This window comes from Macadamia integrifolia, unplaced genomic scaffold, assembly GCF_013358625.1.
Source record: "Macadamia integrifolia cultivar HAES 741 unplaced genomic scaffold, SCU_Mint_v3 scaffold877, whole genome shotgun sequence".
NCBI lineage: Eukaryota > Viridiplantae > Streptophyta > Magnoliopsida > Proteales > Proteaceae > Macadamia > Macadamia integrifolia.
In genome coordinates, this window is record NW_024870569.1 from 197246 (window position 1) to 212337 (window position 15092).

General features: G+C 40.9%; 1 protein-coding gene across 3 annotated transcripts in view; it reads left to right on the forward strand.

Annotated features, from left to right (window-relative positions):
• LOC122070308 (clathrin interactor EPSIN 2-like) overlaps positions 1-14888 on the forward strand; it is a 35246-nt gene extending 20358 nt beyond the window's left edge. For 2 of the 3 annotated variants that reach the window (XM_042634432.1, XM_042634431.1), the window contains exons 12-14: positions 12226-12431; positions 12828-13776; positions 13933-14888. In XM_042634432.1, the coding sequence (XP_042490366.1) occupies positions 12226-12431; positions 12828-13776; positions 13933-14495 (1718 nt within the window). In that variant the 3' untranslated portion in view covers positions 14496-14888. The remainder of the gene's footprint in view (positions 1-12225; positions 12432-12827; positions 13777-13932) is intronic. The other variant, XM_042634433.1, reaches the window with a different exon arrangement.
• The last annotated feature ends 204 nt before the right edge of the window (positions 14889-15092 follow it).

Here is a 15092-nt window from a genome sequence, read left to right on the forward strand (position 1 = left end):
CCTCCATACTCACAATTGCATATCTCTGGCCATCATTGACATCCTTAATTGCTCTGTTCTTTGATTGTCACTGAATTGTAATATGATTGCTCTGTCAAGATGAAAATACTTAAAGGAATTGCATTATGTGTCAACCAATATCTCCAATCCAAGCGCTACTGCAAAAACTCTACTGCTATAATCTGAGTCTTGTTGGGGGCACTAATAAACCTTTAGTGAGCTCCCTCTCTCTTGTCCACCTCAGTATACCTAGTGCCTGGGAGGTGTGCCCACTCCCACACCCAAGCTGGGAGATATGAGGGTAGCAAGTGTAACTGCATACTCCTCTGTGTTCCTCTCTCTAAATCTCAACTGACCAATTGCCTTGGTCCTCTGCTTGTGCTTCTTCTTAGAAGCTCTCACATTTTGTCTGCCTCTCTACTTAGTCACTATCTTTTTCAATCTTTGCTTTTGTCGAGCCAAACCAGCTGTAGACCTCTCTGTTGCTTTCCTAACTGGTGGTCTTACCTTTCTGAACCTTGCATGTACAATTGTAGGATTGACATCTGTCTTTACTTTCCATATTATGTTCATTATTGTCTTGGCTTTCTGCTTGGTATGCTTTGGTACCTGTATCTATTGTGTGCTTTTTACTCTCCACGCACTACATGAAGCCATATCAGACTCACCACTAGACTGTGATTGGTCAATATGTTGCCTCTTCTTCTTCTTCTGTATTTGCTGCTTGTATGGAGTCATGCTCATACAATCTCTAGCAAGATGTCCCTTCTTATGACACCTGAAGCATTCCACCGAATGTTGTGTCAATGATGTTTCAACTTTGTTGTGTTTGACAAAATGCTCAAACTTACCACACTTGAAACACTTCACTGGATGCCCTCTCATTGTCTCACTCTAACCTGGCAGTGTGCACTTCTATGTCCATACCCGTTGCACCTGTAGCAATACCCATGGAATGGTGACTGTCATTGAGAACAAACTGCCTGTGCCAACTAGAAGGTGATTTTTGCCAAGTAATAGAACTATTTGTCTAGACCTCCGGTGACTGAACCGGCCCTGCTCAACTGGTCTCTATTGGTAAACTCTGTCAAGTTTTCCATAACTGCCAACTTTGTCACTGTGCACTCTGCACTCTGCCTCTGTTCCCTGTCTAAACTGTTTGATGACCTCTACCTCTGTTTTCTGTATCTTGTGGACTGCCTCTACGCTGTACCTGATGTGTAGATCTCATCTCATTACTGTGGCTCTGCTCTCTCTTGCTCTCTTCTAAGCTCTCTTTTGTGTCTTACTTGTGGTCTATCTCTGTGGTCTAATCTCATCTGTCTCTGTAGCTCTCCTTGATGACTCACCCTGCTTTGTAATAGAACTAGAGCTGATGATGGGTGCTTTCTGACAACCTACAGACTGAGCTAGATGTCTATCCATCTCTACAACCATAGGTGGAGTGATTGATTGTCTCTTTTGCAACTCAGCCGTTTGTGTCTGTAATGAAATGATCTCTTCTAAATCTTTATTTAACTCAAGATCATCTAGAATTTCATTGCTTTTTTTTTATCCCTCGAGACTGCACATCTATATTCTTTCTCAAGGCTAAGTTCTCTGACGCTAGCCTGGTATACACCTCACTTTGCTTTCTTAGTTGATCTTCAAGAGATTTTATAACCTGAGGGTCATTTTTGGACTCTGTTATCTGTGAGATACAAGAAACATCAAGCTTTGACAGTTGTGCTCTCAACATTGTGACTGCCTTTTCAAGGATGTTGCATCTCTTATCTCTATTGGTGCTTGTGTTTCTAATGTTGCAATGACGAAGCTGCACTACTTCAGATGTGTTCTCAAATCAAAGCTGATCTCATCCTGAGCTGTAGTCATTTCTCCAGCTGTAACAATCTGTGCCTCAACACACTTAGATCCACTAGTGGAGCACTTATCTGAACATATGCTCTCAACCTCTAATGTGGACTCACACATAGCTGACTCATCTCCATATAGACTGTTTAGTCTCTCCCACGTAACCTTAACTGATGTGCATGAACTGACTTTGACACTCACATTGTCTGCCAATCCATCCAAAATGATCTTTCCAACCTTAGAGTCAACACTGGAGTCTGCACTCCCATTAGCCACTGCACTCCATAATTCATACCCTAATGAACCAATGTATGACTTCATAAATTTCCTCCAACAGATAAAATCTAATACATTAAAAATAGAAGCTCCAGAAGTAGACCTACAGAACCAAATACTTGATGCCATCTTCAACCAACCGGATCACTCTAAGTTGTTAAGTTGCCTGAAAGCTCTGATACAAATTGTTGAGTCCCGGTTGACACTGAGGGGCCTAAATCAGTGTACCAAATCTTTTCCTTTTCCTAATGGTGCATGTTGACGAGCTAATAACTACCGATTCTGTAGTTGATACACACAGAGTCGTGTACACGCCCAGCCTCTCATCATAACCACTACCAGGTATGCACACCCATCCTGCAGCACACGACACTCCAAATCCAGTATAAGAAAAATAAGGCAGTCACACCCACAACACAGGTTTTTATGAGGTTCAGCAAATGCCTACATTTTAGAAGTAGTGCTTGTAAAGGCTTTATATCTATTCAATACACTAGTACTGCACCTACAATTGGGAGTACCCACACCCAGGTTTTTCCCAGCTTAGAGCTGAGAGGGCACTTAGTGCCAATACAAGTGACATCACCTACTGTCAAGTTTACCTAGCATAAAACTATAGGAGGGCACACATAGTGCCAATACATGTTCAACACCCACTGCAGGGAGCACCCACCTTGGTGTCTAGCACCCACTAAACACACTTTACAAATAATAAAATCAATTATGGGCCCATACAAATTTGCCTTACTATGCAGCTTAGGCTAGTCTAGGATTTCAATATACACAACCATCTAACTAGCATATAGATACATACAAACAATGATATTAAAATGAATGTAGAGATGAAAATGCTTACAACCCTTGCATGATGTACACAGAGATGTCCTGGAGATGCTTCCAGTTCACTGGAACTATCAACTTTGCCTTCAATGGGAAACTTGAGCATTCAAATGTCTACAACCATAGGGGGACCACACAAGAGCTCTTCTTGTCAACACGTTTGGGGAACCACAAACCCTAGCTTCTCCTACCTTTTTCAATCTTCTATGTTTTTCTTTTAATAAAACTATCAATGAAGTAACATAACCTCACTATCTTTTCTTTCTTTTCGTGGCTTGCACTCAATAAGACATCATAACTACACAACCGCCCAATCTAACCTCCATTAAGGGAGCTTTAAAGCATCTCAATTGAAGCTATCAATCTTCTTTGATGCACAAAAAAAAAAAAAAAAGGGGAACTCCCTTTTTCTTCCTTCTCTTCTCTTTTGCTCTTTTTCTCTTTTTCTCTTTTTCTTTAATTTTTCCTCTTTGAAGAAGCTTTAATATGTTCAATAATGGCAAACACCACTTCACTTTTTTCTTCTTCGGCATAACCTTCACCTAGGTCATCTTCAGAGGACTCCGACTCTTCCAGGAGGCTTCAATGGAGCCCATTAATACAATAGAAGAGGTAGATGACAAGGGTTAATGCTCTTAGGACATTAAAGCACCTTCTTTAAAGCACAAAACCACTCAACACAACCCCTTTCTCTCCCTTGTCTTTCTTCTTGGCACATCTCAAAATAAAGCTTCAACAATCCTTCTTAAACCACAATTAATGTAGGATTTATCTTTCAAAAAAAATCATTTTCAATGCCAAAAATGTCCTCGAACCTAAATAGGCAAAATTTTCCAATTTTGGCCCGGAATTCCGCACCGCCTATCATGGATGACCTAATTCAGTCCAAGCACTTCATATGACACTGCCATCTCATCGGAGTGACCATACGCTGCCTAGTCATCACTTTCGGCCACGTTAAACTGGCCACATCATCACTGCCATGTGGCAGAGGTTGCTAACAAGGACAACCAGAAAACAGTAGAATGGGGGTAGGGGAATGGCCATCTCAGCCTGGGTCTCTCACCCTCAGCTATCTCAGCTGATCATCCTTTCTCAGGGAATAATTTGCAAACAACAAAATAAACTTTCATTCAATCAAATCGTGTACAATGTCGTAGTCCCTTACAAACTTATATAGAATACTCAAAAATAGACTCAAAACACTAAAAAGGAAAGGCATAATCCAATCCTTAACTAATTGGGAAACCTAAATTCACTAGGAAACTGAAATAACAAAGAAAATAGACTCAGAACATGACTCTAACTAAACTAATGAATTAAATCTCGTCTTCCTACTTCTTGCCCATATTTAGGCCCCATTAAAGTGGTCTAATACAAATAAAACCCATGAGATCGAAGGCCCAACAACTACATACCCCAACCCAAGGCTTATTTCCTATAAAATAATCCCTTTAAGTGATTTATCTGCATCAAAACCCTGATATTCACTTGTTGTCGACACATTACCGGCATTGACTATAGTCACAACAATTGTTTGGTTGAGGCAATCCCAATTTTACCAATCACACATAGTCATGTGCACACCCATCTTGCAACCACTATGTGGCCAGGTATTCTAGGTGTGCACACCTAGCTTGTAAGGCACACACAGAACTCCAATATCCACAAGTTCAATCAAGCAATCACACACAACACACAATATACTTGGTTCATTGATGCAGATACGTCATCAAAATAGGTTATTTTATTAGAAATAAGCCTTGGGTTGGGTTATGTAGGTGTTGGGCCTTTGCTTCCATGGGTTTTGAATGTAATAGGGCACTTTGATGGGCCTAAACTAGGGGCAGTATGGTTGCATACAGGATTAGTAGTTTGTTTTATGTTGGTTTGGTTTGGTTCTTTAATGAACCAGTTTTGGGTCAGTTTAAGTTAGATTAGTCTTTTTTATTTCTTAGGAGCCAAGTTATGAGTCATTAGTTTCCTTTTAATTTGTCTCTATCTTCTGTTTTTGGAAACTTATGTAATAGGCGATTGATTGTGAGGTTTCCTAATTTTTAAACCTTCCAATTGTTAGACTCACAACATTATTATCAATAAATATGAAGCAGTGAAAGCACTAGGCTCCCTTAGAGCCACGATTTGAAGAAAAAAATTGTTGTTGCGGCAGCTGCTGCTGCTCTCCATGGAAAATTGTCTTGTGTTTGATCAAGGTTGATGGAATTGGTTTTTGATCCGATTGACTCACACCAGTGTGAAGCCTGAGAGGTACTTCTCTCTTAGTTTATCTTCTTCTCTTACTATTATTCCTGCAATCAAAGGCATCAAACATAATCTCAGATCTTAGGTAATCCATCAGCGTGTTACTTATTAGTTCCTGCCAGATTTCTCCCTGTTTTTTGTTCCCCAATCCACCCCTCTGTAGAACAATAGAGCCATCAGATCAGGCTCAAATTTGGGTCGAAGCTTCACCTCATCCAGGTGTGAAACTCAACACCGGTTGTGGTCCTTTCTGACCATCTTATTAGCTGTAACTGGAAATCTCCATAGGCTGCTCGATGGACTTGTTGTGACATAATCTGACCTCGTTTCTGAGATCGATGGACAAGTCTAGTTTGATTCTGATTTCCCTGATGTTATTGTCTATTTTTCCTCATTGTTCCTAGCTCTATTTCGGAACCTAAATTAGTTTTTCATATTTGACACTATTCTAGTTTCTGAACCTAATTCTGAGATCAATACCTTGATCTCAGATCTGATCTCATCCTTTGTTCTTGATCTGTTGTTCTTCTGTGGAACTTTTGTTGGGTGTTCTCTGATAGTATCCTGCAGCATTGGGATTAGGTTGAGCATTCAATCCTAGTTCTACATTATTCGGCAAGTTGCTTACATCCACAGAGCAATGTCCTAATTCGATTGTTACAACAATCCAGGAGCTACAACTCCTCCTTCTGTCTATGCTCTTACACAGACTAAGGGCTACAACTCCAATCCCATCAAGGCTCAATTTGATAGGTAATACAATGATCACTATAAAATCAAATCCCCCAATTACAAACATATGCAAGGCATTTCAACAAAATTACAAGATAGAATTCAAAATAGGGATTTGCTATCTTGGATTACCTCCACCTGTGTATCCCTAACTCTGACCACCTCGTTGAAGCGTCAAAATCAATTCAGGCAAAGCTCTAATCTCCAAGGCAACCATCATAAACATCCCAAATAGGTATTTGTCATTAAAGACATCCTTTCTCTCTCCTTTTTCCCTCTATATTGGGTTATGAAGTTCCAGTACAAATTCTAAGAATTCTACAAAACATTGGACTTAAAAAGGCCTTAAGATGAGCTCAGAATCTCGTTTTAAAGCTCAGCCTTGGATTTGCATAGGGAGGGCCTCGATGGCCTCCAAATGGCATCTAGTGACGGAACGCCATGTCACAGGCTAGCGGCTTGTATATAATCGTCGGATCGAGCCTCAAACGTGCAGGTGGCTTTTGGACCTTCATATTAGAATATTTTTCATCCACACGAAATGACGTAGTGTGGGTGGACTAATGGCTGTTAGATGTGGATCGGCAAAAATGCAGAGTGAACAAGATTGCGTCAAATGGAATCTCCTCCGACTATCCTCTGTGAGCGTGTAACACCAAATTAAACGGTGATACCATGGAGCTCATGATGATGCACATGACCAAACCAAAGGAGCGCGCAAAAATCTTTTTGCCAAAGACCGTGCCTCCGAGCGCGTTGCATTCCTGGCTGCCTAATATGAATCTCGAATACGTGGCAAGGTGTGGAACAAATGATCGGGATAATCTCAACATCATTCTCGGTGCTTTGTGGCAAAATGGTGCATAATGAGATGTATATTGAACCTTAGGGTTTAGCTTCTTGAGAGCACCCTATTTCAAAGCCTTTTTGAGGCATTCACTTAACAGATGGCGTGCCTCTTTGAGAGCCTGTGGCCCCTTGGCCTTGCTGCGCACACGTGCGGTCTGTGATTGTTGTGTATGTGTGCGGCATGTGGCCCTAGCTGCTACTACTATGCGGCATGCACTTGCTTGGCCTTTGCACTCATATGCCTATGTGATGCCGCTCGGCTGCTACAATGCGTGCGACCTGTGACTCCTTGGCACCTATGTGCGAGGCCCATGGCTTATTTTTCAGGTGCACAGCCCCAAGCCTCATGACATGTATACCCCAATTTGAACCATTTTGGAACAAAGGTATGGGAATCACCATAACTCATACAAAATTGGATTGGCATGATTCCAGTTGCTTTGGAAAGAAGACTCGATGAGCTACAACTTCCATGAACATTACTTCTCCCAATTTGGCCATTTGGCCCACTCAAATTGGTTCCATAGCTGACTTATCAGCATGAACCTATGAATTCACTTGTCAAAGTGCATGTGCACTTCACTCGAAGCTGCCAAACACTGCTACTTATGCCTGGATACCTCTGTATCATTGCCACAACACTGCCTGCTCTGCCTAGACACTGTCAAGGATTAAAGTATCGGTATCGGTCGCCGTATTGGTCGGCCAAAATTAAGATACGTATCGGAGGGTATCGTATCGTATCGTATCAGAGATACGCTAAAGATACGCACATAAATGAATAGAGAACACATTTTTTTACACTTTTGCATTAAAATTTTTTAAAAAGCTATATATAACATGTAGAATGCATAAACACTAAAATAAAGGGTATCGCACTGATGGACAAGTATATGCAGTTGAAAATGTTTAAAATGATGAGGTTTCTTACAGTTTTTTCTGTTCTCATTGCCATTGCCACTGTGATGAGTGCCATGAAGACTGTCGTGATGGTTCGAATCCTTGGCTAGGACCTTCTTGAATAGGAGCAACTAAGTTGATGTTGTGCACTTGTCGAACATAGGCACAATATTTACCCCAGTCGAAATATCTATGGTAGTGGGTCTCCCATTCATTGTAGAATCTTTTGTATTGCTCTGGAGTGGCCAATGTTGGTCCTACATAAGTCCCATATCCATGGCCTGAAGAAGCACCTGAAGATGCATGGTGCCCATGTTTGGATGAGGAACCAGCGTGATCTGAACTTCTGTACTACTCTGGATTGGCAAATGTTGGTTGACTTGGTTTTGCATAAGTTTCCATCCATAGCCTGAAGAAGTACCTGAAGGTACATGGTGTCCATGTCCGGATAAGGAACTAGCGCAATCTGGACTAATGCTCATTGACTCCATGCTACTCCTTAACATATCACTAGCACTTGGATTGTGGGAGTGCCTACCCCTCCGACTATAAGACTTTGGTTGTGTGCGAGCACCATAACTACTATCTTGGGTTGCATGTGTAAATGTAGCCTCCTCTGTGAAATGTACTGGTACATGCACCATCCTTGGTTTGATCATCATCACTATCTGGTTGAGTTACACTATATGTAGCACCTGATCTCGTCTTCCTGATATCGCCATCATTGGAGTAATCTATCATCATCCTCTTGTATACCTAATGGTGCTTAGGTTTCATCATCATCAATATTTTTAAAATCTTCATTTATATCTTGAATGAGGTCCTTTATAATGGGATCAAGTGTGGTTTCTCGTCAATCTTCAGATAATTTGTCCATCACCAAAACCTTTTCAGTGTCCTCAATCCATACCCTAACTGGATCTTCCTCATCGAGTAAGTGGGTGATGTCAATTGGGTTAACATCAATATCATCCATTGATTTCTCCAATTCTAAATATTTCATCTTCAATTTCATGTTGTAGTGCACATACACTAGCTTCTCCACCTTCTCATAACTCAAACGATTTCGAGGTTTGGTGTGTATCAATCCGAACGTACTCCAGTTACGTTTGCAACCACTTGAAGATGCCGTGCATGATAATATTTTCATTGCGATTGGCCTCAATTTTGGAGCGCTCCACCCATAGTTCAGCCACCAATCAGCTGTATAAGGATAATTGCAACATTAGGAGTTTGAAATAAATTTGAAATACAAGGATAGCTAATTAAACCTAAATTACCAGGGCGTTGTGTTCCTCTAGCACAGATAGCTAAATGATCAGCAAACCCACGAGTGGCCTCCTAGAAGTACTTCACCTATAAAGGTATTAACATATTAATACGCCACTCAATGTATTAAATATTAATCAATATGTAAGATTGGTAGATTACTAACCTCTTCAATCGCATCTTTGGCCGCATCAATATTAGGAGCTAACTTGTTGATAACATCCTTCAAAGATTGTATCAAATCGATCGCTCCTAAACTTTAAATTGTTTGTGTACTGAAGATCCGAATTCAAATAATAGGCTGCACATGGTTACATATTATTTATTGTTAATTATTAAGCATATTAAATTACAAATAAAGTCACTTATAAATTTGATTGAGAAATTACCTGCCCGATGAAGGTTTTGAACCAATATATTTTCCCATTAGTGATTTATAATCTTCAAAATGCTTTGCATGACTTTGGGTTCTCCTCTTCTATCTTCTGCTTGATAACTTCCATGCAATGCACTATATTTCTTATAGTCTGTGCCTTATCCCCATCAACTACTCTAAGTACCACAAAGAATGGTTGCATAATCTGAGTAAGTCGGGACACCCTTTCCCAAAACTTTGTTGAGGTGATTAAGTCTTGAACAGATTTTCCAATTTAATTGCTTGCATATCTACTAATGAACCACTCATTAAAGGTGAATGACTTCACTAGCCCTTTTGTCTGGTTTTGAAGACTATCAAGTGCAATATAATTTGTTTCATACTTTGTTGCTGCGGGCCTCATCAAGTCACCTTTCGTGTACTTTCTCATCAATGCCAACACCCAGTTGTGATTGTAGATGAAGTTGGTGATCATCTTGGCATCAGCAACCACTTTGTGCACTTTGTTTATTTCACCAATGCCCTTGTACATCAAATCAATACAATGGGCTGCACAAGGTGTCTAATATAGGTTGGGATACTTCAGCATAAATAAGATACCATCCCTTTTGAAATTTGAGGCGTTATCAGTCACAACCTGGACAACATTATTTGGCCCAACGTCCTGCACAAATTCATCCATTAATTTAAACAAATACATTGCATCCTTGATATATGAGGATGCGTTGAAAGACTTATGGAAGATTGTTTTCCCATCACAACATATGAGGAAATTGATGATGGACATCCTCGTCGGTCCACTTCACCCATCACACATGATGGTCACTCCATATTCAAGCAACTTGACTCTTCAATATATTCATCCACCTCTTTCACAGTAGCATTTAAGTATGGCCCAGCAATTTCATGAAGTGTGGGTGGCTTCACATTTTCCCACATGCCTGAATCTCCTTGACCATAGCCTTGAAGTACGGATCTTTAGCTTTGTGAGGTGAGATCATAGAACTGTGGAACCACCTAGAGATTGTTTCCCAATTTTCTTATTCAATGTCTTTGGTTGTAAGCTCTCTTCAATCCTTTGTTACCCTTCATCATGAGGTTTATATGGTGCATCTCTCATATCTCTAATTTTTGGGTTCCTTTTCCTCTTGCCTTTACCACTTTTTGGGAATGCACCAAACATGCCCTTCACAGTGCCTGCAATATCTACACTTGGACGACTTGCAGAGCTAGAATCTTGTTCATAAATCATCGGGCCACCACACCCAGGTCCTACAGATTGACTTCGTCTCAACTGTTCTACATTCCATTGTTTTTCTTTTGCTTCCTCCCTTGAAATATACATCGCTCGTGCAAATTGTTGATCTTCATCCTCTGCCTCCATATCGGATCCTTCATATTCCTTAGATTCTCAACCAATTTATCCTCATCTTCAACAACTTGTTTTGCTTTATCTCTACTTCCCCTTAAGTGCTTCCTCATTGCTTTGCTTACTTCATCTGGGCACTTCGTACACTTGGCAACATTTGAAAACCCTCTTGCCAAATGTGGTTTATGTCTGGTAATTCCACCTCCTAGGTGGATGGCATCACAGTAGTTGCATTTTGTCCACAGCCTATTATTTTGTACTTTCTCTGCTGTAGCCCATCCAATATCCCTAGGCCGTCCTTTAGGCGTCATCTTCCTACAAAGATACATAATGAAACTTAATATGCATATTTATTCTCCATTACATGGCTATTTAAAGAAAATAATGACATAACATTGGAGGCTAATTAAAATTGGAAACTAATTTTAAATGTCAACTGAAATAAAAAATTAATCTAAATAAAAATACTACCAAACTAATTCTAGCTCTAAAAGGGAAAGAAAAGGAATCAAATCAAAGGCTATCTCAAGCCCAACACCCAATTGCATCAATTACTATGAGGTTAGGATATCTGTCCAAATCGTCTTGATCAAAATCAACTATTTGGTGTCTTTTTAATTTGATTTTGCGGTTTGGAAGGATGACTTTTTAGGGCCACTAAATGACCTAAGGCAATGTTAAATCTATATTTTTGACTTTATACCCCCACTTTTTGAGTCAGTTATAAAGTCTAAGATTGCTTTTGCATATTTATTTCATTGATTTATCTCTACATAACACTTTTCCCCCCGATACTATTTCATCTGAATGGAAAATGGCAAATCTCATAAAAATTGGTGTGACCAATATACTTTTGTTGTAATACCTTGTCTTTTATATGCCTTGTGCATTGCGTGCATTGCGTGCATTGAGGCAGCCAGCTTTTAAGCCCGAAGATTAAGTACAGCCCTCGAGTCCCTAAGCTCTCCTCCGTAGGAAAGAAAAGAGTATGTTTTCTGCCCAAAAAGTTGTGTCCTGCTCTTAGTGCTCTCTTACTCTTATATTGCTGAAGCATGTATGCTGATGTCTAAGGGTTCAATGCATGGCTGTGGGCTTTCGTTCCTTGAACTGTTAAAAGGAGAAACTCTTTTTAGGTTGAGTTAACTTGCCCCTTTCTTCATTGATAAGTAAGAGCCTTACACTGCATTGTTATACGGTTGCTCCTTCAGGCTGTTTAATTTGGCGAGAAACCTCGTGGGAAAGAAAAAATCTTGAGTGGGACCCACTTGTCATTGACAGTTTCATGGTATACATCTGGCAAGAAGTGAAAAATTGAACCATAATTGGAATGAATAAATCCAATGCACGCATACATGCTATAATTCATTTCAATGGATATGATTCTCAGCATTTTTGGTGATTTGTTTCTTTGATGCAAGAAAACATGTATTGTCCCAGATCACACTTGCGAATTCCTTTCAAGCTGTTGGGAACTGATTTGTTGTTCCTTTATGATAAGCAGCAGTTCCACCTAGTGCAGCACCGCCTAATGCAACTAATGCAGAAATGGACTTACTGGGTAGTCTCACCGAGTCGTTCACCTCACATCAATTGGCTATCATACCTGCTTTCTCTTCAACCATGGACTCTGTAGCTGATTCACACATAAATTCTGCTTCTGAAGCCACATTCGAAGGATTGTCACCAGCATCAACTGCATTGACTCAGGTATTATTGATGATTTTAAGTTGGGGAAATTTTCTCCCATTTCCCCCTTTAAATTTTACCTACCCCTCCTGTGTGCTGCCCCAGATTTGCTAATCTTTAAAAGCTTCAAGTACTAAAGGAGATGGCTGTCATTCACATTGTAATGAGATATTTCTGCAGTGAGCAAACATGTCTGATTTTAGGACTCTTGGTTTTACCTAGATTTAGGATGAATTGTTGTCATGCACAGATAATTTGGGGAGAAAAAAATTCCATTTCTGAGCATTTAATTTTACTTTTCAGAACTAAGTTTAATTCTGTGTCTCTAGGCCTAAGTTTAGTTCGTAGTCTTTTTCTTTTATTGACGTTTCTTGTTATGGTTAAATTTTGTGTCTAAAAGTGCAATATCTGATGCAGACAATTGAAGATCCATTTGGTGATTCTCCTTTCAAGGCTATCCCTGCTCCTGACAGTATATCAGCCCAGCAGCAGACTTTCGCTCCAGTTGCTTCCTTCCAGTCTACCATGACTCAAAGTTCTGAAGCTATCCAGCCATTGGGTCCAAAGACAGAAACAGTCTCAGAATTCAACTTTGGAGACACATTTCCAGGCATTACGTATACTCCTTCCAGTGCATCGAATGTTCAGGCTCCTTCAACTAGCCAACAATTTTTGCCCACGGAGTTGTCTAGTGCAGACCAAAACACTGATATTCTAGCGGATATCCTCCTGCCTTCTGGAATGACAGCCCCTGTATCTTCCCAGTCAGCTTTCCCAGGACTCACTGGAACAGCTGCACTTCCAAGCAGCAAAGTCCATGGGAATTTCCTCCCTCCGTCAGGGTCTACAGTCCCAGTAACCTCACATGCAGCTTTTCAAGTTCCTACAGGGTCTCCTTCTGTACAACATGCACAACCGAGAAGCAATGTTTTTGGGAATTTCCTCCCCCAGTCAGGATCAACAGCTCCAGTGGCCTCACAGGCAACTTTTCAAGCTCCAACTGGACCACCTACCCATCCAAGCAGTGGGAGTTTCTTTACACAGTCAGGATCAGTGGCCTCACCGCCGGCTTTCCAAGATCCAACTAGACCACCTACCCAACCAAACAGCGGAAACTTCTTTGCACATTCAGGATCAACAACCCCAGTGGCCTCACAGCCAGCTCTTGAACCACCTGCTCATCCAAGTGGTGATTTTCTGGGGAACTTGCTCCCACAGGCAGGGCCTATCCCAGTTGCTTCACAGGCAGCAGCTCTTCCAGCACCAACTCCTAAAGCTCAGACAACTAAAGACAACTTTGAGCCCAAGTCTACAGTTTGGGTAGATACATTGAGCCGAGGGCTTGTCAATTTGAATATATCTGGATGTAAGTGCTGCCAATCCCAATTCCATCATGAAACATCTAAGTTCTTTTCACTTGGTTTTTTATTTTTTTAATTTTTTTTGAGCTCAAGTGTTACTAATACATTTATTAATATCTGCCAAATCTAGAGCTTTAATCTATCAATATCTTTCCATGCAGCCAAAATCAATCCTTTGGCAGACATTGGAATTGATTTTGATGCCATCAACCGCAAGGAGAAGAGAATGGAAAAACCTGCTACGAATACGGTAACATCTACCATCACCATGGGTAAAGCTATGGGTTCTGGTTCTGGGATTGGCCGTGCTGGAGCAAGTGTCCTAGCAGCTCCTCCGAACCCCATGATGGGTTCTGGCATGGGCATGGGCATGGGCATGGGCATGGGCATGGGAATGGGCGGGGGTGGGGGTGGTGTTGGGATGGGGATGGGAATGGGCATGGGCATGGGCATGAATGCTCTAGGTGCAGGCATGGGCATGAATGCTCCAGGTGCAGACATGGGCATGGGTGGCTATGGTGGGGGTGCAATGAATCAGCCCAGGGGTATGGGCATGGGTATGGGGATGAACATGGGCATGGGGATGAATATGGGAATGGGACAGGCAACTCAAATGCGTCCTCCGACTGGATTGCCTCCTGGTTCGACAATGCCAGGTGGTTACAACCCTGTGATGGGCATGGGTGGTCATGCTCCTCAGCAGTCATATGGCGGCTACCGATGAGATTTGAGCACAAGCAAATGGGGCATGATAGGTATATGGAGTTTTTGGTTGCAATAGGGCTCAATATTATGCACCATGTTGCAATATAGCTGTTTATGGGTCTGTTCTGGTTCCTACATCTCAGCACTTCCAAGATGTAAGATGTAACTCTGAAAATTTGTAATACTAATTGGACGATGGCATGTGCTGTTATGTTACATTCATCTCAAAAGGTATTCCTTTCTTTTATTTTTCATTCTTTGTGGGCCTGAGTTTTTGAGTTCTTTTCAATATGTAATTTTGAATGCTATTTGTGTTCGTGTATGATGCCCAATTTTTTCTCCTCTTCCGTAGACTGTATCAAAGATTTGTAGCGTTGATACACTTGCTGAACAATAAAAATCTGTTTATTCATTTTTGTATTTATCGAATTTTTTATATTCTATCTTTCTTACCGGAATTGGAATCATGGCTCCCATTATACCAAATGGTTGGTTGGGTTAAACTGTGTTAATTTTCTTATGGGAAAATGAATTCTGAGGGGGAGTCACACCTGCATCAAGATACACGGGGTCAAATGACAGGCCTGCTCCCCATGAAAGGGAAAATGACTTCTGT